The sequence below is a fragment of the Phyllopteryx taeniolatus genome, chromosome 19 (assembly GCF_024500385.1).
Source record: "Phyllopteryx taeniolatus isolate TA_2022b chromosome 19, UOR_Ptae_1.2, whole genome shotgun sequence".
Taxonomy (NCBI): Eukaryota; Metazoa; Chordata; class Actinopteri; order Syngnathiformes; family Syngnathidae; genus Phyllopteryx; species Phyllopteryx taeniolatus.
This window is the reverse complement of record NC_084520.1, coordinates 3,816,228-3,840,112: the sequence shown is the minus strand read 5'-3', so window position 1 is coordinate 3,840,112 and position 23,885 is coordinate 3,816,228. Positions and strand designations below refer to the sequence as shown.

The following is a 23,885-nucleotide window of genomic DNA, read 5'->3' as shown; positions in this document are numbered from 1 at the left end:
GACGCTGTGGGACTCCAACTCATCCCCAGACTATCAATGCTCTACGTCGCGTTTGTAGCCTAGCCACCTTGCCTATATTTTTGCTTCCTGAAGACCTAGTGAGTTACCTCTACCCAATTCTTGTTCTTTTTCCCCAGTCTGCCATCTGCCCACCGACAACACGGACTCCTACCCTGCCAGACCGGTCCTCGTTGGAACCCTCCCAATGCCGGATTTAGTTCTCAGAGTTCCTATGTTCGCTTCCAAGCTGCAATAAACTGTTATTTACAAACTCACTTCCCTGTCCTCTCTGCATCTGGGTCCAACTTGGAACCTGAATCCTGACAGGTAAGTGCGTGCAGATTCAGTTCTGCTCATTGTTGTATTTGGTGTATTAAATCACTCATGGCTCTAAGACCTTTGAGAGCTTGGGAAGATGACATAACACAGGCATTTGCGTGTGTTATGTCATCTTAATTAAAGGCTTTTTGTACCGTCGGTGGCATCGCGTGACGGTGTACCATTTTAATTAATGACATAAAAATAAATAGCGATTTTTATTTTCTTTTTGTAGCACATTAAATTACGGATTGAACATAATTTTGGGGTGCTGGTGTGTTGATGTGAGTGTGCAATGGTATATGATGGCAATATAACGTGTAATACCAACTTGAACAAAGCGGTTTGGAAACTCTAACAAGATGACATTTTTGGGGATTTCCTGGAAAGTTGTCATCTTGGAGGTGGGGGGATTCAGCCCGACAGCGACAATATGTAAAAGATGAGGAAATACTGCCATTTCATAGTATAGAACATTCCTTTGTCCACACCAGCTATCTGGTGAATTTGGTCTCAAGTTCTGTCGATGATGTCACACCAAGAGATGGCAGCATACAGGTATCGATTTTGGCAATATAAAAGGGGCGTTCCCAGGGCAATAAGTTACTTACCAATTGCTCCAAAACGGAATGATATTATTAGAAATGACTGCCAGTTTCATTTTAGTAAGCAAAAAATATTGGCCATCTGGATGTAGGTCTTTTAATCGAGCAGTTATACAGTATGCTCTGTGTATGATGCTGTGCAGTTTTATAGCCATTCAATCTACAACAACAATCATTAATATAGTGTTACATTTAGTTAATTGGTACAGGTTACAAATAGCGTGCACTCGTTTGTGTGGTGGTGTAAGAATCCATTGTCACGTTGCACAAAAAGGGATGCTCAGTTGCCACACTTACATTTCACTTACTTCATTGTAATCTGAGGACTCTCTGCACATCTTTGAGTGTCAATCAAATGTTGTCTATCATAAAAGCCAAATCGTTGGATGGATGGAGCTTTTTTTTTTTATTTTATTTTTTTATTTTATTTTAATTTTTTTAAGCAGTGGTTCCAAAAATGAGCTGAAAAACTAAGCAGCAAACAAGTAAAGGGAGCAACATGGTGCCCTTTATTTCTTTGCGCGCAAACAAGCAAAATGCCATTTACCCTCTTCGTATTGGGGTCAGTGCAGAATATCTCAGGACAAATGCAACCAGCTAGATAGTACAAAAGGTTCTGCAAATGTGAAAATATCAACATCTGTGATGTTTCGCTGGTGCGTTGAAGTTGTGCGAATAATGTTCTTGCCTGGATCAGCTTGTCAGCATCATCGTTCTTCTGCTTGAGCTCTACTTCTTGAGCCGCGAGCTTGGCCTTGAGGTCATCAACCTGTCAAGACGATGAAACATGGAAATGATGAGGTCAGGAGGTGGAGATCGGCTGATGCTCCAACGAAAACTGGTGAGTTATGGATGTGTAAGTAGCTGATCATCAGGATCTACAGTAGCTACCAAACATCATGGAGTAGATTAATACCAGTCATATCTTTCTTCATAAAACATTATGGAAATCACAATTTAACATAAAATATTGGTAATTTACCAAGAATAATTAAAGCACAAATGGTCAGGAATGTTTCAAAGGCCAAAATGTTAGAACTATGTTCTCAATCTGTCAAGTGTGGAGGGTATAAAAACAATATTTGAGGTTATCAGGGGCCAATGCACTTTTTCTATGTGGAGAGTGTATTTTAAAACACTAATGCAGTATATTAAACAGGAACAACATGAACATTGATCAAAAGGAAATCTCTCAGTGGGCACAAAGGCACAAGCAACATTGTTTCACCCATTTGCAATCAAACATGAGGGCTCCATGGTACCAAAGCGCAATTTGTACACTACAAACAGCAGCAGACGCATTGCATTAATAATTAAAAAAAAACAAAAACACCTCTGACTCATGTCTATGATCACAATCAAAATTATACCCCAAGGTTGTCTTGTTCGTAATCATAATTATATTTCGTGTGGGCCTGGCATGCATTTTAATTTTGATTGTTGCAGTTTCCACTTTATAATGTACCAAAACTAGGATAGCCGATTCTATAGATTTTGTATTTCAAATAAAATTTGTTGCCATGTTTTCAGTGTGTAACTGTGGTGTCTTTTTTTGTTTTGTTATATTAATTTCAGTGAAAATACTGATAATTTAGGCAACGATGATGTGAAATGTTCATACTAATTAATATACGATATAGTGTATGATGTTTAAGTAATGTATAAAGAACACACAATATGAAAAGCTATTTTCATACCTGGCAACCAAACCCACTTATCAGTGACATGTTCCTGTACTTTCGCTCACACGAAAAAGTATTGCGTTTAAAAAAAAAAAAAAAAAAAAAGTGCTTCCCCCCCCCCAAGTTGTGTATCCAAATGGGATGTCCATACGTGGGGAAAAAAATCCAAAATGTTGGCCTCTTGTTTTATGTTCATCATTTGATGACACATCGAAGACAATAGGCCTTACTGTTCCAATACACTTTGAGGGGACTTTGCATCCAGGCAGCGATAGCACAACTTTGAGTGGTATTTTTCTGCTCATTACAACACTGGCATGCAAACAGGAATCCAGAACATTCAGGGAGAGATTCCCTCGATTACCCCATTCAAAATATAATTGACCATCGCTAGTGGCATGTCCACAAATAGCGTATTAAGGGAGTTTTTGCTATCATGAAATTGAATTCATATTATTTGACAGCGTGGTCATTTTCTTTTTGTTTGTATCAATGTTGGATCCAAAGTTATATTGTCAAGGGATTTGAACGAGCTAGATGACAGGAACCTAAACATCTTGCCAAATCTCTCAATGCAACAAAGATGATTTGGCATTTTCGGGTTGCTGGACAAATGAGCTTGACAAAGGGGCTTCACCCTTTGCGGATAACATTTTGTGCCCTACAGGATTTGGCCCGGCACCATTCATGTGACCTTTAAGCTTATACCAGGACAAATCTTATTCTGTCCAAGAAGATAATGGGAAAGGTAGGAATGAATGGCATGCATATCTGGAATAAAATGGAAAGATTTGCGATATGAGCTGCTATCAGTACAAACACAAAGACACAATCACACACACGTGCTCAGACCAAGGACAGCCATAAAGAGAAATTAAGGGGATTACAAAGTCCTCATAACTCCTCGACAAATAGGGTTTGCTTTACCATGTGACTCCATCAGAATGCTGCACCGGGGAAATAAAAACAGACTGTTTTTCATGCTTGTCTTTCAGCTAATTAAAAAATAGGAAATCAGGCCGCAGGCAAGACAGCCTTTTCAGATTGTGACAGTACTATGCAATGGATTCAGTCAAACATTAGAAGAGCACCAAGTGAGCCATCAACATGATGAATAGGCTGGAGGAAAGTGTGAGGGGAGGTGGGGAATGCATGGGGAAACAGGCCCAACTAATTGGCGCATGACATGGGTGATATTCAATACATGTGAGAAGGCTTTGTGTTGTTTTTTTTATACTATAGAATTTAAGCCTCTCCCCAGGTTTAACAAACAGCTTCAAACATCGATCCATTTTCCATCCCGCTTATACTCACGAGGGTCGCGGGTGTGCTGGCGCCTATCTCAGCTGACTGGGCGAGAGGTAGGGAACACCCTGAACTGGTCGCCAGCCAATCACAGCAGCTTCAAACAGTTCTCATTTTTCCATTCCTTACAAGTAGTCCTTGACAAATACCCAAAATGGGCACTTGGTAAGCAACAACTGCACCTTCTTATCAAATCAGATTCAAGATGTTATCTTACTGAGGGGTGTTTATAATAATTTAAGTAGTTCGCAAACTAAGTAAAATGTTAGATGATTGGGGCCTTTCAGTAAAATGTGTTTTAAATCTACACATCTGCCAAGTGCAGTTCCAGTAATATATAATATCTTGTTCAGGTAAAATCTGCCATTTGCCCATCTGTTTATGGATTTACTACTGCTTCTGCTGTTTGGGTCGCTGGAGAGCTGGAGTCCATCCCAGGCTTGTGGTGTCCGTTTAGTGAATTCATTTTGGTAACTGTTAGATATTACTGTCTATCTTTAACCATTGTCTTAAACATCGCTTCAGCAACAGTTTTCACGCTTTACACCAACCAAGCGCTACAAATGTGAACAAGGTCAATGTTCTCGAAGATAACAGGTGGAATTTCCCCACAATTTGTACAAACGTGGGTGATTTGAGAAATAGGTTAAAGGGGAAGACAGTTCATCCAGCGAGAAGGCAGAATGTTGGCTTGATTTGTCGGCTGAATTCCAGCATGATGTAAAAACATGGTTGTATGACTCTGATCATTTGCTTCATATGAAAGTGAACTTATTTCTTGGTCTGATCATTGACTCCCTCCACAAGCTTATCAACAAAAGAACTGGAAAAACTATTTAACTTATGCCTCTCTTTTCTTATCTACCTGATTACCTTGTTTGGATCCCATGCCCTATCAAGTGAATTAAATGGTAGGTATAGACAACAATAACCTACCGGTAGTAAAGATGGCAGGTTTTGTTTCTTAGCATCTTTAAAACATTTCACCTACAGGCGACATCAAAACAATTGCTGTTCACAGAGTTGAAAGTGAAAACACTGTATCATGCATGCCAAGTAAGTACCATTCACAACAACGGCTTTTCTTTTTTTGCAGTACTTTAACCTGTGTATGTTTGGGTTAAAACATTTCGTTATGGGCGTAATGTGTCTCAGCTGAATCAGTAATCAACACGTCACAGTAGATGCATTATCAAGGTCAGCCGCACACACAAACACAAGCCCCATGTTCCACTGTTATGGTTCTCAATGTGACATCCTTACATTTCTTCTATTTTGAAAGATGGGTGATTTACAGTGTTTAGATGGCAATGGTAACACAACCATTTTTAAAAAAGTTCATTTTGAGTTTGTTTTCACAAGTTAGCATCCCCAGGTGCCAAAATGCTGCCGTTGTATAAACAAGGGAGCAAAACTGTCTTATTTTCCCCCAGCTCTAATGGGTCCTGTGTGTTCTCGGACCCTAAACCACCTCCTTTTCCTCCCATGTGAGAAATTACTTGTCACTGCTTGTGTCACACTTCCTGCCTTTTCTTAATGCTTGTGATCTTGTAACATCTTTTTCAGACTTTTGTTTGTTTGTTTGTTTGTTTTTCCTTCTGTGGTGCTCTTTGGGTTGTATGGACTGCTTTCTTGTGAATTTGGATCATCAGTACTAGACTTTCCTGTCTTTGGTCTACACATATGGACTTGTTGGTGTATTAAGCCTCTGTCTCAGTCCTCTGTCTTTTTCTGTCTCAACCCAATAAGTTCCAGCAGAAGGATGCCACTCATTTCATGGTGTATGCGGCCTGGCATTGCGAGCTGAGATTGGCTCCGACTCACCCGTGAGCATAAAGAGGACACGTGGTATGGTATAGAAGATGGATGTATGGAAATGAATGAAAATGAATAAAAACGGTGTTTGGTCGCCAACACTGGAAAACCAGTCTCAAGAGAAATGTTTTTGAACACCGTTTCTGTTATCGTTTGCATGTAAACACTGAAAACAAATGTCTGGTAAACACATACATTTGTTACCTGTCAAAAAATTCCAAATCTATGCATATGAAGATTAAAAGGCATTCAAACAATGATATTCTCTAGTAGGGCAAAAAAACTTCAGCATGCAATGAACAATCGTTGCTGTAAACTTCCTATCTCCCGATGATGTAACTTCCTGTCTGGTGATGCTGCTTCTGCTTGCTATCTATGCTGATTTTAAAGTCCATTTTCAACACCGCTTATCCTGGTTAGGGTCGCGGGACGCTGGAGCCTATCCCAGCAGACTTCGGGCGAAAGGCAGACTACACTCTGAACTGGTTGCCAGTCAGTCGCAGGGCACATATAGACACGGACAACCATTCGCACCCACATTCACACCGTCACTGAGTGGGAACTGAACCCACGCTGCCCGCACCAAAGTCAGGCGAGTGTACCACTACACCATCAGTGACTTGATTTTAAAGTGAAACCAAAAAATTACAACAGTATTTAACATTTGTCTTATAATTTAGGAGACAAATATTTATTGTTAGATATTATTATTATATTATTATATATTTTATTATAGTTATAAATAATATCTTACCCTAACTAAAATGCATACACCAACTCCAAGTACAAATATGCACCAGAACATCTACAAAATAAATAAATAAATAAATAATCAGAACATTTCCGATCTACAGTACAAATGGGACCGTGCTGTTTTTCCCTTCTCACATGATGGCTCTTCTTACATTGTGAGTATGTAACACATAAAGTAATGAATTCTACTGCCTGTAAGCTGAAATCACTGCAGCATTTTCCAATGTTATCATGTCAATATTGTGTAACATACATTTCTTAAAATACTCATATTCCTCTTATTTATTAAATCTACAACTCCAATTCCAATGATGTTGGGATGTTGTGTTAAACATAAATAAAAAGAGAATACAATGATTTGCATATCATGTTCAACCTATAATTGAATACACTACAAATACAAGATATTTAATGTTCAAACTGACAAACTTTATTGTTTTTAGCAAATAATCATTAACTTAGAATGTTATGGCTGAAACACGTTCCAAAAAAGACTGAGAAAATTGAGGAATGTCGTGTCCTCCGGGCCAAAGAGGTAAAGAACCGTCCGGACTGTTATGGACGCAAAGTTAAAAAAACAGCGTCTGTGATGGTATGAGGCTGTGTTAGTGCCAATGGCATTGGTAACTTACACATCTGTGAAGGCACCATTCATGCTGAAAGGTACATACAGGTTTTGGAGAAACATATGCTGCCATCCAAGCAACGTCTTTTTCATGGACGCCCCTGCTTATTTCAGCAAAACAATGCCAAACCACATTCTGCACATGCTACAACAACGTGGCTTTGTAGAAAAAGAGTGTGGGTACTGGACTGGCCTGCTTGCAGTCCAGACCTGTCTCCCATTGAAAATGTGTGGCGCATTATGAAGCGTAAAATACGACAACGGAGTCCCCGGACTGTTGAACAGCTGAGGGTGTGCAAGAATGGGAAAGTATTCCACCTACAAAGCTTCAACAATTAGTGTCCTCAGTTCACAAACGTTTATTGAATGTTGTTCAAAGAAAAGGTGATGTAAGAGTGGTAAACATGACCCTGTCCCAGCTTTTTTGGAACGTGATGCAGCCATAAAATTCTAAGTTAATGATTATTTGCTAAAAACAATAAAGTTTATCAGTTTGAACATTAAATATCTTGTCTTTGTAGTCTATTCAATTAAATATAGGTCGAACATGATTCCTTTTTTATTTATGTTTAACACAAAGTCGCAACTTCATTGGAATTGGGATTGTAGTACCACTAGAGCAATAGAAACTTGTACAATTAGTATAATCATGCCTGCCTGTAGAAGTAGCATTCTTACTTCTGTAGGAAATGCGCACATTAATCACCAAAAACATAATTCACTTTTGAAGAAGCTAAGACACAACCTCCAAACAAATGTAGAGGAAAACACACAAATAATGTCCTCTGGGAAGTGGATGAATCACACACTCACACAGCATGTCCTACAGTCTTTTAGTGTTGTTTTTAACCCAAGTGGTCCTTGTTTATCATGACCACAGCAGCCCCTGGTGAGCTGCACAACCTCCTGCACTGAATGTTAAATAACAGTGCTTATGGTGGTATGGATGCGTCAACTGGCACAGTGTGCATTACTGGTAGCTTGCTACAGCAAAGAGTCTGCTCTCTAATTAGAAGGCTTCTCCATTAACGAATGCTCATATACTGTATGTGTGTGTGTGTGTGTGTGTGTGTGTGTGTGGCTGGGGTGGGCTGTTCTCATTCCTTGTAAAACTGTAGGGCATGAAGACAGATGACTCTCGCTTTAAATGCAGAGACACCACCACTTTGTACGTACTATACATATTTTTGCAGCAGTGTTATTTTGTTCAGAAGGACAGATTCTTATAAAACAATTGATGGAAAACTAAACTATGTGCATGTCTGTGCACTGCATTGCACAAACAAGCTTACTAAATTAAAGATTGGATTATCTCTCTCCTGCAAAGGTGCTGATATAATAACCTTTTTTTTTTTTAAATGTATTTTTATGCCCATTATTTTTATAGGGATAATTAATATGCATGTGTGTGTGTGCGTGTTTGTGTGAACCGTATAGGCCAACATCTTTCTGCTGAGGAAACTTTTTTGCAGTAACGTTTTTATGCTTGCATAAAGATTGTCCTTTTTATGACAGTTTAAGTTTCTCTTCCTGGGTGTCTTATAACATTTAATGCAACATCAACATTACTGCATGCATGGAAATATTTATTTATGATTGAAACCTTCCTCTTTGCTTTTTATTACAATGCCGTATAACAGACTACTCACAATACTGCACATAATGTTGTTGTGGCTTTGATAAGGTGCATTCATCATCTCTTCCTCTGCAGGTATTTAATCATTTTAAATCACACACCCCTTTCAACTGTACTAGAAGAATGAGGCAAATTCTTTTATTTTTGCTGCAGACTAGAAAAAAATTGGATTTGACATTAAAAGATGAATACGAGACAAAAGAGCAACATATATTTGATTTCTGGGTATTTACAGCTACAAACTTTTTGTATTCTTCTTTTGTGATGGTTTGTTCTTACTTCTTTCCTCTCCAGTCTCTTGCCTTATGTGTGCTTAAGTCAACCTGTCTTTCACCTGCATGCCACCAAAAAACAACGGACCACCGTGACAGCAGCTTCATCCACAAAGTATTTACAATGATTCACCTTTTCCACATTTTGCAGTAATGACCTTATCCCAAAATGGAATAAATGCATTTATTTCCTTTAAATTATACAGTCAACACCCCATAATGACATGTGGATAAACAAATGAAACATTAAAATTTTTGCCAATATTGATTGTCCTTGATGTTTCTATAGCTTGCTGAATTACCACAGGTGTCCACCTGTGGTAATTCAGTTGATTGTACACAATTTGGAAAGGCACACACGTCTTTATATAGGATTCCACAGCTGAAAGTGCATGTGAGAGCACAAACCAATCGTGAAATCAAAGGAATTTTCTGTAGACCTCTTAGACAGGATTGTCTCGAGATACATATCTGGGGAAGACTACAGAAACATTTCTGCTCCTTTGAAGGCCCCCTTGAGCACAGCGGCCTCCATCATCCGTAAATGCAAAACAATCCGAAGCATCAGAAATCTTCCAAGAGCTGGCAGCCTATCTAAACTCAGTGATTAGAGAAAGGCCTTTGTCAAGGAAGTGACCAAGAACCCAATGGTCTCTCTGTCAGGTGTCCAGCATTCCTCTGTAGAAAGAGGAAAAGCTTCCAGAGGGACAAATGTCTCTGCAGCAATCCACTAATTGGGCCTGTACAGTAGAGTGGCCAGACGGGAGTCACTCCTTAATAATAGACACATTGGGTTTGCCTAATGATACCAGAACGACTCTCTCAACCATGGGAGATAATATTCTTTTCGACAAAGATTTAACTGTTAGGCATGAATGCCAGGCATCGTGTTTGGAGGAAACCAGGTACCATTTATCACCTAGCAAATACCATCTCTCCAGTGAAGCATGGTGGTGGGAATATAATTGTTTATTTTTTTTTTCAGTGGCAGGAAAAGGGAGACGAGTCAGGATTGAGGGAAAGATGAATGCAGCAATTTACAGACATACAGGACGAAAACTTGCTCCTGAGCCCTCTTGACTTAAGACTTGGGTGACTATTTAACTTTCAGCAGGACCACAAACCTAAGCACACAGCCAAGTTATCAAAGGAGTGGCTTCAGGATAACTGTGAATGTATTTGAGTGGCCCAGTCAGAGCCTAGACTTGAATCCGATTGAATATCTCTGAATAAAACTGACAATGCCTCCAACCTGGTTAGGCTTGAGAGGAGAGGATTGGGCAAAACTGCCAAGATTGTGGCATAATATTCAAAAAGACCTGGCTGTAATTGTTGCCAAAGGTGCTTGACCAATGTATTGAGCAAAAGCTGTGAATAGTTATAGCCATGTGGTTTTGTTCTTGTCACTATGTGGTGTTCAGTGTAGAATTTTGAGGGAAAATGAATTTATTCCGGCGGCACGGTGGCCGACTGGTTAGACCCTCAGCCTCACAGTTCTGAGGACCCGGGTTCAATCCCCGGCCCCGCCTGTGTGGAGTTTGCATGTTCTCCCCGTGCCTGCGTGGGTTTTCTCCGGGCACTCCGGTTTCCTCCCACATCCCAAAAACATGCATTAATTGGAGACTCTAAATTGCCCATAGGTGTGACTGTGAGTGTGAATGGTTGTTTGTTTCTCTGTGCCCTGCGATTGGCTGGCAACCAGTTCAGGGTGTACCCCGCCTCCTGCCCGATGACAGCTGGGATAGGCTCCAGCACGCCCGCGACCCTAGTGAGGAGAAGCGGCTCAGAAAATGGATGGATGGATGAATTTATTCCATTTTTGAACAGGGTTGTAACTGTCATGAACGGAACAAAGGACAGCACCCAAAATGCACGACTCCAATTCAAATGGACAGTTTCAAACAGAGAGGTTTAATAAACGGGCAGAGGTCGGTACACAGGTAGGCAATCCGAAAAGGCAACAGTATCCAAAAAACGTGAGGCAAAAAGGCAAGGTCAATAATCAGAAAAGGGTCTAGGCTTACTATAAGTCTGTGATGTGGAAACAAGGAATGCTGGAACGTGACAACAAGGTACAACGAACTGGCGACCAGAAAGAATGAGACACGAGGTTAAATGCAAGGGGTAATTAGGGTGGGGAAGATGCTCTCAGGAGCAGGCGTGTACCAGACAGGGGGAAGACAACAACCATAACACACACCCATGACAGTAACATAACAAAATGTGGAATAAGTGAAAATCACTCATTTCCAATACGTTTTCTCATAAAAAATGGGTAGGTTAAAACAAAAGATGCTATCTTCTGAAATGTGTATTAGATGCAGATGTAAATATCTGGAAATAAAACCTGAAAGGTTGATCTCTCGTATGCATCTTTTGATGTCAAACCCAAATGTTTTCGGTCTCCAACAAAAGTAAAGGGATCGGCCTCATTGTTCAAATGATTTTAGAGGGAAGTGTATATCGATTTTTTTTTATGATGTTAAAAAAATTGATCAGGTGCTCTCGAAGTGAAAGTGCATGTAGATAATATTGACAATATTGAGCTACCGAAGCTGTCTCACATTTCTGTGCTTTATTGATGAAATACAATCTCACTTTATGAGCAACAAAATAAAAACCATAAAAGATCATGTAGAAATAATGGTTGTTTTGTGAAACAAAATAGAAGCTCTCCAAGTTTTATATGAGAGAAAGATACTCTATTAAGCCACGTTTCCATCACTTGGTACTGTTCGGTTCAATACCGTTTGTTTAAATGGCACTTTTTGTCTTTCCATTCCATTGTAACATGGACAATGGCACAGAATTCTGTCGGCCAGTCAAAGGACAGCAATGTGTTCACCCTCAGCAAGGATAACAAAGTGTAGCACTGCGACCTGTTTTTTTAAAACAAAGGGGTTCTGAAAATTTCCCATCAGATATTGTGGGACCTTTAGCCATTGAAGATTAGTAAATACCGACCTGAACTGAACCAAAACATACCATTTGGCGATAGGGCTTGTACAGACTAGTCAAATTGTCGACTTTACTATTCCACAATACCGTTAAGAGCATGACATCGACTAGTCGCAAATCACATTTTTGACTTGAAGAGGAAGCAGAGCACTTGCAGGAACAGATGAGTTTGCTGTATGAAATTAGTCCGAATGAGTCTGAATGCGCAGTTTTGTGAAGTGAGAACAACTAAAGGGAAAAACCCAGGCTCCTGCAGGACTTTGAAAAAGTGTTTCAGATGGTTTATGACGATAACATACATTTAGTCTTGTGACTCCATCACAAAGTTAATAAAACAAGAGGAATATTGGTAATGTACCTGAGCAGAGGTGCTGTTGAGCCTCTGCAGGCCATTCTCCAGCCGCTCCATTTTGCTGCTTAGGTCTTTACTCCTTTGGCCCAGCAGACTTTGATACAGTTTGATCTGCTCCAGGAAAGACTTTGGTGTGGTGTAGTTGTAGCGCCGCTCATTGGCCAGGTACTCTTTCGAGGTCTGATTGACACTCGTGTGAATGTACGCCATAAATTTACTGACCGACTCCTTCACTTGGGGCTGCAGACATTAGGACAAAGCACAAGCAAGAGTCCCTTAGAAATAAATACAATACATACTACAATATTAAGCAGTTCTTACTTCAATAGTGTCCAATTCCTGCAGGAACCTGAGGCTGACTGACTCCAACGCCTCCCGTGGCCACTCGTGGAACCAGTCGATGGCTGTACAGTTGACCAAGGCAGGGAACTTCCTGCTACGAACCCTCAATTTACTTCCAACTGGAGAAAAACACAAAGCCACCTAGCAATCGCACACAGAAAGACAACACACACACATTACGTATGACGTTGGATCCACCAATGATTAGTACTTCTCTACAATCAACATGATAAATGGGAAACTGAGAATAAATTATTCTGAGTTCCATCATTAAGCAAATATACCCTCTGGCAGGCATGTGAATTAAAAGATTGTAGTGAGCTCTGGGCTATGTAGGACTGATTGGCGACTAACAGCTGGCTTGTTGTGAGGCCCAAACAGATGCTCCATCACGCTAAAGAAACAAACATACTGTACAGAAGGCAAACTCAAAGGACCCTCTGTTCATCATCAACTCGGATAACTGCAAACAAATCCTACATTATCTGAAACATGTTTTTGACACAGCGAGGCGCTTCAATCAGGAGGGAAGCCACAAGTTGCACACAAAGCATAAGAATATATAACCAAGATCATTTTGTAATAATACATTGCTGGCTCCGCTGCTTGAGCTAACATCTTGAGGAAAAAAGTAAAGATCCAAATGTATGCTTTTTCTCATGTATTTATTAGTTTTCACTTTGATCATTTGCTATTCTATTTAAAAGGACATTTCATTAAGACAAAGTACACCTACAAAGTTTAGGGAAAGAGGAGAAAATAGCAAATATACATGTATGTAGAAGCTCTTCAATTTGAATTATATTTTAATTCTTGAAATATGATAATTATTGTTATCCATGGATTACCAAAAAGTTATCAATCCCTCCATTTTCTATACCGCATGTCCTCATTAGGGTAGTGGGTGAGCGTATCCAAGCTGACTTAGGGCGAGAAGTGGGGTATGGTACACCCTGGACTAGTCATCAATCAATAGCAAGGTTTCAAAGATAGGAAAGCACATTGTTATTTCTTGAATTAAGATGTAAATCATAGTTATTTACTTCCATTCCTGAAAAGAAACATTTCTTTTAGTTGACTGTTTTGGCTCACTGTTTTGCTTGATTAATTTCCGACTGCTTAAATGTGGGTATAAAAGGTTTAATTTAGTTAGCAATTCCTCATTACTGCAGTAAGTATTGTATTTGTTTTTATTTGACAACCATGAGTCCAAGGTAAGGTGTTTACAAAAATAACATCTAGTTTTGGGCTGACGGGGAAATTCCATCCATTCATCCATTTTCTGAGCCGCTTATCCTCACTAGGGTCGCGGGAGTGCTGGAGCCTATCCCAGCCATCTTCGGGCAGGAGGCGGGGTACACCCTGAACTGGTTGCCAGCCAATCGCAGGGCACACATAAACAAACAACCATTCGCACTCACATTCACACCTACGGGCAATTTAGAGTCTTCAATCAACCTACCACGCATGTTTTTGGGATGTGGGAGGAAACCAGAGTGCCCGGAAAAAAACCACGCAGGCACGGGGAGAACATGCAAACTCCACATAGGCGGGGCCGGGGATTGAACCCCGGTCCTCAGAAATGTGAGGAAGACGCTCTAACCAGTCGTCCACCGTGCCATGTTCCAGTTACATTATGAAATTCTGTGAAGGACTGCCGACAAAAATACATATTGGTGGTTTGACTCTATACTCCTTGCAACATGTAAACAGGAATACAAACAGAATACAGAGTCGTAGCTTTTTTTCCAAATTTTTACATTATAAGAGCTACTTTAACAACATGAAGGCAACCACGACCCACTTGTAAATTGTATAGTTATATGACTGGTATCATTTTGTACTGGTTATTTACTACCTATTTATATAGTATATCTATTTTTAATGCGGCACGGTGGGTGACTGGTTAGAGCGTCAGCCTCACAGTTCTGAGGACCCGGGTTCAATCCCCGGCCCCGCCTGTGTGGAGTTTGCATGTTCTGCGTGGGTTTTCTCCGGGCACTCCGGTTTCCTCCCAAAAACATTCATGAATTGGAGACTCTAAGTTGCCCGTAGGTGTGAATGTGAGTGCGAATGGTTGTTTGTTTGTATGTGCCCTGCGATTGGCTGGCAACCAGTTCAGGGTGTACCCCGCCTCCTGCCCGATGATAGCTGGGATAGGCTCCAGCACGCCCGCGACCCGAGTGAGGAGAAGCGGCTCAGTAAATGGATGGATGGATGGATGGATCTATTTTTAACATAGCAGTATATCCATTTTTAACTTAGCAGAATTCTTCTCAAACACAGGTTGTGTCTATTCTATTATGTGGTAATTGGTTGTTCAAAAAAGGCAGAATGTGAATTTACTTATTTATATAGTATAATTTATTTTGTCAGGTTATTGTCTGCACAAATTAGTTAAACAATACATAATCTTGGCACAAAGTCAAGCACACAGCACATCTGAACTAATCACAATTACAGTTAAGGTCAAAATTATTGTGATGCTCGCCACATTTAGTAAAAGTACAATTGTACTTGGTGAATAAGTGAAAGATTGATTTGTTTCTTTTTTTAGCTGAGAATGAGGTGGCAAAAAAGGCAGTGAGAATTTGCTATTTTCAGTGTGTTTTACAGTTCAACAAAAATTACATTGTCCATATGCTGTGTCAATGCATGCATAGACAATGTTTAAAATGTATAGTTGATTAGAAGGCTCTAGATGACACGAGAAGTTACGAAGAGCCTTTAGAATGGTGCAAAAGATTGTTTCGTCAAAATGTTCAGGTAAGATCAAAATCTTATTCATATCCCAGCGTCTTTTGCCACTTCGAGTCATTTCTAGCTATAAGCTACCCATACACCAAATAAAAATGCACTTTAACCGACAATGTGTTAAGGGTATGAAGATTTTTGGTCTTTTGAAAATTCTACAACAGAAAATAATTAGCTCCTTATCTATTCTGCCTTCGGTCAAGGAATATTTAGTATTTTGTAGTTTGTTCATTGTTAGTAATGATTATTGTGCATAATAACTACTACTACAATACACATTTTTTGTTCCAACGTATCGCAGAGTTACACACCCATCGTATTGTCTCACTAACAGTATTTTAAACTGTTCCTCCCATGTATTCAGATAGATCATTTCACATAGTTACAGATCCAGTCTTTACAGGCATGAGCCTGACAAGTGGGATTGCCTTCCTCATTTCTTCACTCCTTTACCTCTGGAGTGCAGATAGCTGGGAGTGAAACAGGGAAGTGGATATGGATGCTGATGGGGCTCCATGGTAATACTGACAGGATAAGCAACTCCCCTAGAATTCCCGAGGCCCCAAGGGGGAACAAAATGGTTAAACGTTTGTGAAATAAACTCCAGCTAAACTGCAACTTTTTCTGGTCACACCATTGATTTATGACAAAGACCGCCGCTTATGAAAGCATTTTGAAAGATCATTAAGGGAAAATTGTCTGGGGAGAGCATCTTGAAGCGAGACGTTTACCTAACTATGAACATGTTTTTATTCTGCAATCATAAATTAGGTGTGAGTTGAGATGCAGCATACTGAAACTATATTGGGAGGTGATAGAGATCAAACAGGTTGTGGGTTCTGAGAGACAAATTAACGGCAAAGTTTCCCCAGCCTTCCCCGAGGAGAGCCACTAAGAACAACTTTCTCTGGATCATTAGTTGTGAAATGCACAGTAACAGAACACCCAGCTCTTTGTACTGTACGTGTCTTAGTATCTGATTAGTTCACCTTGAGCTGTCTGCGAACCCGGTCGATGAAGAACTTCCAGCAGTTTTCTCTTGTATCCATCAATCCTGAGCTGCGTACCTCTGGCCTCACGCTGCCAATGATGTTCTCCACCTCATCGTCTGGGAACAGGTCAGGAATCTCTCCTTGAATAACAACAGGATGCATATTAGTACCACAAAGACCACCAGAACGTATGTTACTGATTTTTGTATGAGCGTAACATTAAGTAATCTCTTCCTCCTTTGTGGTTATTGTTTCAGTTGTTTAGACAATTGAAAATATAAATATAATTATTTTCCATGTACATGCAAAATTGCTTACCCCTATCCATGGATTGCCACTGCTTTGTTCTCTGTGGGCTAGTTAGTTATCAAGACTATACAAACAGTTTCTATGAAACCTTTTTGAGGGGTAATACATGCTCCATGATTTTTTTCTTTCTTTAGCTACAAGCTTAACCTTGGAAGAGGTCTGCACTCTCCTGAGAGCAGATGGTTGTTGCTGTTTTTGTAATTTAAATTGTTTTTATTGTTACAGAGTTCGACTTCTGTTTGGCTGCAGCAGCTGCAGCACCACAGTACCTGAAGGGTGTACTATCGATACATTCACTGAAGTCTGTAGATGGGCTGACAGAGAATTGTCGCTTCCAGGAACACAATGGTAAGGACACAAAATGCGCCTTTTCTTTAACAAAACCTTGTCTTCTTAGTGAAATGTAGAGAAGAAAGAATACAAAATGAAAATTTCAGCATTTCCACAGTATTTGCTATGTAATTCAACACTGGAAACGTTGACTAAGGTTCAGTGTATATTTTTCAACAGATGACATATTCCATTTCATTCTCCTCTCTCTCTAGGAATACTCTGGGACACAATACTACTGAAAGGGACCGTGGCGATTATTGTTCCGTTTAACATTGATGGATGATAAACATTTTAGAAACTAGATGGATGGATAGATGGATGGATAGTTAAATGATACAAATCCTCTCAGGTATAGTTTAAAATTCACAGAGCTTTTTTTTCCTCCATAATATTGTCATATTTTCATTGTCAATACATGTGAAGCAGTTAATGGGATTGGGAGATATTAATATTGTCTTTATTTGTGTATAAATTGAACTTTTAGATTTGCTTTTGCATTGTTTTGATCTGGTTTGGGATTATTTCATGTTATTCAAAATTCTGTTTTCTTTTGTCATGTTTGCGCCTTCCTGTCTGGTCATAAAGTCATTGTCCTCACCTGGTCTTCTTAGCCTTGTTCCTCATGTCAGCCAATCAGCTCTCTCCAGCCACTTTTGTCTTGCCCAGGTGTGCCTTGTTGTCTCGTCACACACTATGTCGCCCACGGTTTGTGGTGGTGAGTCTGTCTTGTTTCTTTTTTCACTTTTTATATCAGTTGTTTTTGGACTTTGCATTAAGAGCATAGCTATTTTTTCTGCTAACCCATACCTCTGTTTGCCTTTTTTTTTGTAAAGAATTACATTTGTATATCAGATTGCTGTGCACCCTTGCTCTGCCTGTGCTTGTGTCCACCTACCATTTTTGCTCCGCTTCACCACGACTCCTACTCATGGCAGACGCACCGTATGATTCATAACTATAATATATTATTTGGCTTCTGATCAAGTCTTTGTATAACAAGAATTTCATGTTCACTCTGGTGATTTTATTTAATGGTGTTGTAAAGGTAAAAAAAAAATAAAAAAAAAATAGATGTATCCTTTATCTCAGTCCATACAAATTAAATGGGTTATTTTTTGCCCATACATCACTCCTCTACAAGTTTTTTTTTTAAAGGAAATTAGTTATTTTTGTATTATTCTGCTGACTAACAAACAAATGGTAATAAATACATAACCTTTTACTTTAAATGGTTCATCCAAGTGAACTCTGCTTGCCATTCCACCCAGTAACATGTTGTGAACAGTGTTGGAGAAATGGCACCACAATTATGTTTGCTGTGACATAGCTAAAGCCTTTCTCTCCTGCAAAACGTGGCAGACAGTAATTAGCAAAGCCTGCCGTTACCCGATGCCAAAAGATCGTTGACCAGAACGAGGAACCTCTCGTCTGCCACTTGGGCATCAGTCATTAGGAGCACGGTGCCAATATTCTTCATACCAGCTTTGATGTAGAGCAATGCCAGGTCACTCTGGGTGAGAGAAACACACAGTGTGTGTGAGTGACACATATAATGAGATTCTGCAGAAAGAGATTGTTAGGTTGTTATGGCAGGCATGCCATGTAAATTCTGGGCATGGGGTTTCTATAATGCAGGGATTACGTCTGTAATTCCAACAGCAAATCGTCCAATTTTAAATGTAAACAAGGCAAACATGAATGGACTGCATGTACAATATTATTATGACTCAAATTGTGACTTCAATTTGTTGCGCAGTAGCGCACTTACTTTGAGGTCTGTGATACCATAACCCTTCCTCAAGGTGATTTGGAAAACCTCCAGATTTGATGTGAAGGCAGCCAGTCGGGTCAGACTCTGCTTGCCACTTCCGCCTACTCCGACCAGCAGTGCGTTACCCCGTGGAGATTCCAGGATTCGATTTATGCGGCAACTGCATATGGTGGTACAGACAGTCAGATGAGTGTAGGGGTGCAATGGGTGGAAGTGGAAGATAAAATGTAAGGACGAGGTATCCTGTAAAAGCAATCTGACTCATAAAGGAAACACTAAATTGCAACGCAACAATGGAACATTCTGTTTACTGTATTTCTCTTGGCTTTTCATATTGTCCCCACTGTCTGTATTGGTCTGTGTCATTCACATTTACAAAGACAAACCTTAAAAAAAACATTGGTCTGCCCAAAAATAGTTAAGTCAAACCATAGGCTTTTATTTGCATTTGTTGCAAAATGATGTAAACTAACAAATTGCTCTGTTCTCTTTTTTTAAGTTTTCCATGTGTGTTATTACTCCATCTGAAATTACAACTCTGTTTATTTTCACTGCATCCTACTAAGAATTATTTTTACTAGGACCCGACTGAAACTGACTTTTTGAGGCCAATGCCAATTCGGATATTTATAAAATTCCAATAACCGATTAAACGGCCGATTCATTTAAAAAAAAAAAAAAAAAAATATATATATATATATATATATATAACCCATACCTCTGTTTGCCTTTTTTGCTGATTTTAAAAGGGCTAATATCTGCCAATTAAATATCCTTCATTTGTACTATTACGCTGGTAAACGCCCCTGAGGTTGTACAATGGAAGAGGGTAAATATTCACTGAACTACCCAGGCAGGATCAGCATATGGCAGGCTGATGACAGGTTTATTATACTTGCATTAAAATGTGAAATTGAAAATTATGAAATTATGAAACCAACTAAAAATGCCAGTAAGGGTGCAGATCAAGGTTTTCTTTCATGCCTGTGTAGGAGGTGGCCATCTTTGAAGGTATACAATTTGGCACTGATTCTGATATGCAACTTAGCCTGTGGCAGTCTCTACTGAGTGACATTCTAGCTTGCGTTGACTTTTTGTCAGCCATTGCAAATAACATCTGACAGTCCCATGTCTGCTTTTGACAGTCTATAAAACAAAATGGACCTATTCATCTTAAAATACCTGCAAAACCAGTCCATCTCCTTGACAGACAATTGAGAAAGTGACAGAAACACTTTATCTCTATGCTTTTATTTATTTATTTTTTGAGTCTCCCAACATTGTCCCTGGGGTTTGTAATCTTCCACTCACATGTGAGCCATGGCATCCTCAAACAACACCAGGTTGAGTGTGGCATTGACCTCATTGTAGCTGTCCAGTACCTCCAGCAGGTTTTTACGGAGGCTGCTCCAGGATTCCACAGCCATGTACTTGGCCTCCCCAAGGCCCCGGGCAAAGTGACAGTACAAGTTCATCTTCCGGGTCTTTTCCAGACTCTCCTCCATGTCCTTAGGGAGGTACGCACACAGGCACACACACGACCCATGTCAGCATAACAGTAGTGTTAAGCTTAAATAGTCTGGACAGGGGCACCGCTGAATATCGCAGAGGGTGACCTAGTTCATTTTCACCGCAGCAACTAGTGGGCCCCTGAATATTTCACTGGTGAGATTTGGTTTTGTTTTTGCTGCAAAATTCTTCTGGTGCAAAGCTTCCAATTCACATCTACAGTATATTGTGCTCTATTGCAAACAGCATTTACATAAATATAAATTGACTTCCTTGCTGCCCAAAGTGTCTCGAAAGAGTTGCTTGTAAAAAGAACTTGAAAGTAGGGTACATATTGCTCTCTAACAATGTCATTAATTTACAGAGGTTTCAAACTGCTTCATTGTCTCATTCTATGGGTGTGTGTACACATATACTATCAAGCTCCCTATTGTGGTAGGACTAGTGTGCATGTGATGGACCCAGGGAGTGTAGTGAGGCGAGCAGAGGACAGAAAACCATTAAAATGTTTTCCAATTTGCTGGGCTTGACAGCACAGGCCCTGACAGCCAGACCCCCCTACCACCCTGATTAATATTCTCTACAATGCTCTCCTCACTCTACACCCCCTCACCCATTCCTTGAGCATTATTTTCACTCCTCCCATCTCTCTTCTTCGGTGTTGCTCACCGATGTCAAGGTCCAAGCCGCAGAGCAGGTAGCCTAATGACCTCCTCTCCCTTGTCTTGCATTTCAAAACTTTGTAAAAACTTACCTCAAAGAACTTTTTCACCGCGTCTGCCTGCAGCTTATCAAAGACTTGGAAGTCCTGCTCCTCAACAAGCTTGTCTCTGTAGACACGATTGGACTCGTGCAGGTAGATTTTCAACAGGTCCAGAGGGGTTTTCAGACACTCGCCAGTACTGAAGAGAATGCCCTGGGCAGGAAGGTAGAGAAAGTAGCTTAGTGTTTCATTCCAATTTAAACCAGAAAAAGGTGGGAAATGCACTAAAGGTTAGGCTTGTCAGAGAAGCTGCATAAAAAACGGTGGTTCTTCGCTTTATTTATGATTATGACTCAGCAGTACTGCATGTGAAGATAGTTCTACAACCAGGTGTCAAAGAACATTTTGGAGGAGTCAAGCATATCAAAGAGTGCAGTGACTGAGCTAAATGCAAACAACTCTTCAGTTAAATGCTAACGTCCGGCAAAGTTTGCTGGGAAATATGTCCACCTGTTTTTGTGCGTTAAAGGTTCAACCTGAAATTTCACCTAAAATTTAAGACGTATTGTATACCCGATGATCCCTGCTACCTCTTTGATTGGAATCAATAGATTAATCAATAAGCTTAATACATATACAAGCAATAAAAAACTAATTTTAAATGGTGATTTTGCAAGACCACAGAGACATTTTGGCAAACTCCCAGAGCACGGCAAAAAGGCAATGGTGAGTAATGTCGGGTTTAAATGCTTAATTGAGCGCATCAAGCTTCACTGCATTACTCCTAACCGCCACTCCATTGTCGATAAAACTATACCCCAGATGCATAAAGACGTTCAGAAGTGGATTGCTTATTTACTACTATACTTATTGGATTCATTGAGGGTTTTTTTTTCAAGGTCTTCTAGTATTTTATTTAATATATTGAATTGTTGAATATTTTTATGCTTAAGTTAAACATAATGGTTAATGTGCACTTAAAATATTTTTTGTTTTTATTAGATTTATTGGTGGGTTTTTTTTCCAGGATTTTCTAACCATAACTACAATGTGGCCCGCGGCAGAAATTAGTCTGGTATAGGATCAATATTGATATCTGTGGGCTGAAGCATGTGGCGAGAGCACACACAACCAGAGGGTGAACATGCGAACTGTACACAGAAAAGCAAGAGTTTGCTAGGTTAGACCCCAGGAATCTCTTTGTCAATATCCTTCTTTTGTAATAATAAATGGCAAAACTGTTTCTCTCAGACCTAGAACAATTCCAATCAACAGAATCATCTCTAGGGAGGGCCAAGCCACTTGGATCGGATCTGTCTTCATATTTGAGCCCACTAAATGTGACAAATGGGTGCTAAATCCATTGTGTAATGGGGCAGATGGAAGGTGTGTTTGTGTGTGTGTGGCAATATGTGATGATGTGTGTCCTGAAGATTCACACTTAGCTGAAATTATTGCCACTACTTGAGATCTAGATGTTTTCCTCGAGTAATGTATGAATCATCCATCTAATACTTTGACTTTTAATAGATCTTTTTTTATACATCATTTCACTGCCTAATGGTGTGAATAACTGGAGCCCACACTTTTTAGGTGTGCCTGAGCAAAACAAATAATGGTATTTTGGAAACGGTGTAATCGTCAAAGAAAAAACATACCAAGCACCTTTTGTTTGCATGATTATTACAAGATGTGAAGGGGAAAAAAATGATTTATACTATACTTGTTTTAGGCATTTTTATTTTTGGGCACCAGGTAAGGGTGGGATAACATTGACATTCTGATATATTACGAAATATGTAAACACCACCTAATGCCAGATGTGACTACATGACACGTTATTATAAAAAAAAAAAAAAACTAACCCTATTAAAACATAACTTAATATTTGGCATATTTTGTAGGTTCAAGATTTCTCCCAGCTGACCAGAAAACAATATGTAAAAACACGTGGTGATCAGTCCTTGGTGTTCCATTTGTACGTGTAACTTGTACACTTGTATGTTTTAAGACGTTTAAAACTTATGGCGCCTTGTGGCGTGGCATTTCTGGATAGCATGTCTACCTCATTCGGCACGGTGAACGACTGGTTAGCACATCCGCCTCACAGTTCTGAGGACCGGGGTTCAAATCCCGGCCCCGCCTGTGTGGTGTTTGCATGTTCTCCCCATGCCTGCGTGCGTTTACTCCAGGTATTCCAGTTTCTTCCCATATCCCAAAAAGGTTAATTCAAGATTCTAAATTGCCCTTGAGTGTGAATGGTTGTTTGTTTATATGTGCCCTGTGATTGGCTGGCGACAAGTTCAGGGTGTACCTTCACCAGAAGATAGCTGGGATAGGCTCCAGCACGCACGCGACCCTAGTGAGGATAAGCGAAACGGTAGATGAATGAATGAATGTCTACCTCGCAGTCAAACGTACTTGTTCATATCTCATATTGGATGTCTGTGTTAAGGTTGCATGTTCTGTCTGGGTTTTACACTGGTTTCCTCCCACATTCCAAAAACATCCAATCAGTTATGTAATGACTCCAAATTGCCCATTGGTGTGTTTGTCTGTACAGCGTATTCCCTGTGATTGTCGTGAAAAAAACACTGTATCATATATTTGATTCATAACCAGATACCATTACTTAATGGAATGGGAATAGAACAATATAACTAATCACATAGTCTCGTGGAATTCATCTGACATATCTTGTTTGCAACCTGCAAACAATTTTCATTTTTTGGGCTCAAAACAGTGAGATGGTGAGCAGAACTGAACATCATAGAAATAGTGTCTGCATACTGTACAGTAGAGCACACATCTGTTTGGTGCAAAAACTGAAAGACAGCCGAAGCACGAACAA

The 23,885-nt window shown here is 39.9% G+C and overlaps 1 protein-coding gene and 1 long non-coding RNA gene across 2 annotated transcripts in view; one reads left to right on the top strand and one right to left on the bottom strand.

Annotated features, from left to right (window-relative positions):
* dnah9 (dynein, axonemal, heavy chain 9) overlaps window positions 1-23,885 on the bottom strand; it is a 186,446-nt gene that overhangs the window by 68,538 nt on the left and 94,023 nt on the right. Inside the window, exons 48-55 of the mRNA XM_061756651.1 lie at window positions 21,086-21,247; window positions 20,134-20,330; window positions 18,820-18,982; window positions 18,438-18,561; window positions 16,407-16,549; window positions 12,643-12,804; window positions 12,328-12,561; window positions 1,612-1,692 (exon numbers count right to left, since the gene is read on the bottom strand). Coding sequence (XP_061612635.1) covers window positions 1,612-1,692; window positions 12,328-12,561; window positions 12,643-12,804; window positions 16,407-16,549; window positions 18,438-18,561; window positions 18,820-18,982; window positions 20,134-20,330; window positions 21,086-21,247 — 1,266 coding nt within the window. The remainder of the gene's footprint in view (window positions 1-1,611; window positions 1,693-12,327; window positions 12,562-12,642; window positions 12,805-16,406; window positions 16,550-18,437; window positions 18,562-18,819; window positions 18,983-20,133; window positions 20,331-21,085; window positions 21,248-23,885) is intronic.
* Window positions 41-5,753, top strand: LOC133469493 (uncharacterized). The gene is made up of 3 exons (XR_009785715.1): window positions 41-327; window positions 1,621-1,764; window positions 5,660-5,753. It is a non-coding gene; the product is annotated as an uncharacterized LOC133469493 (long non-coding RNA).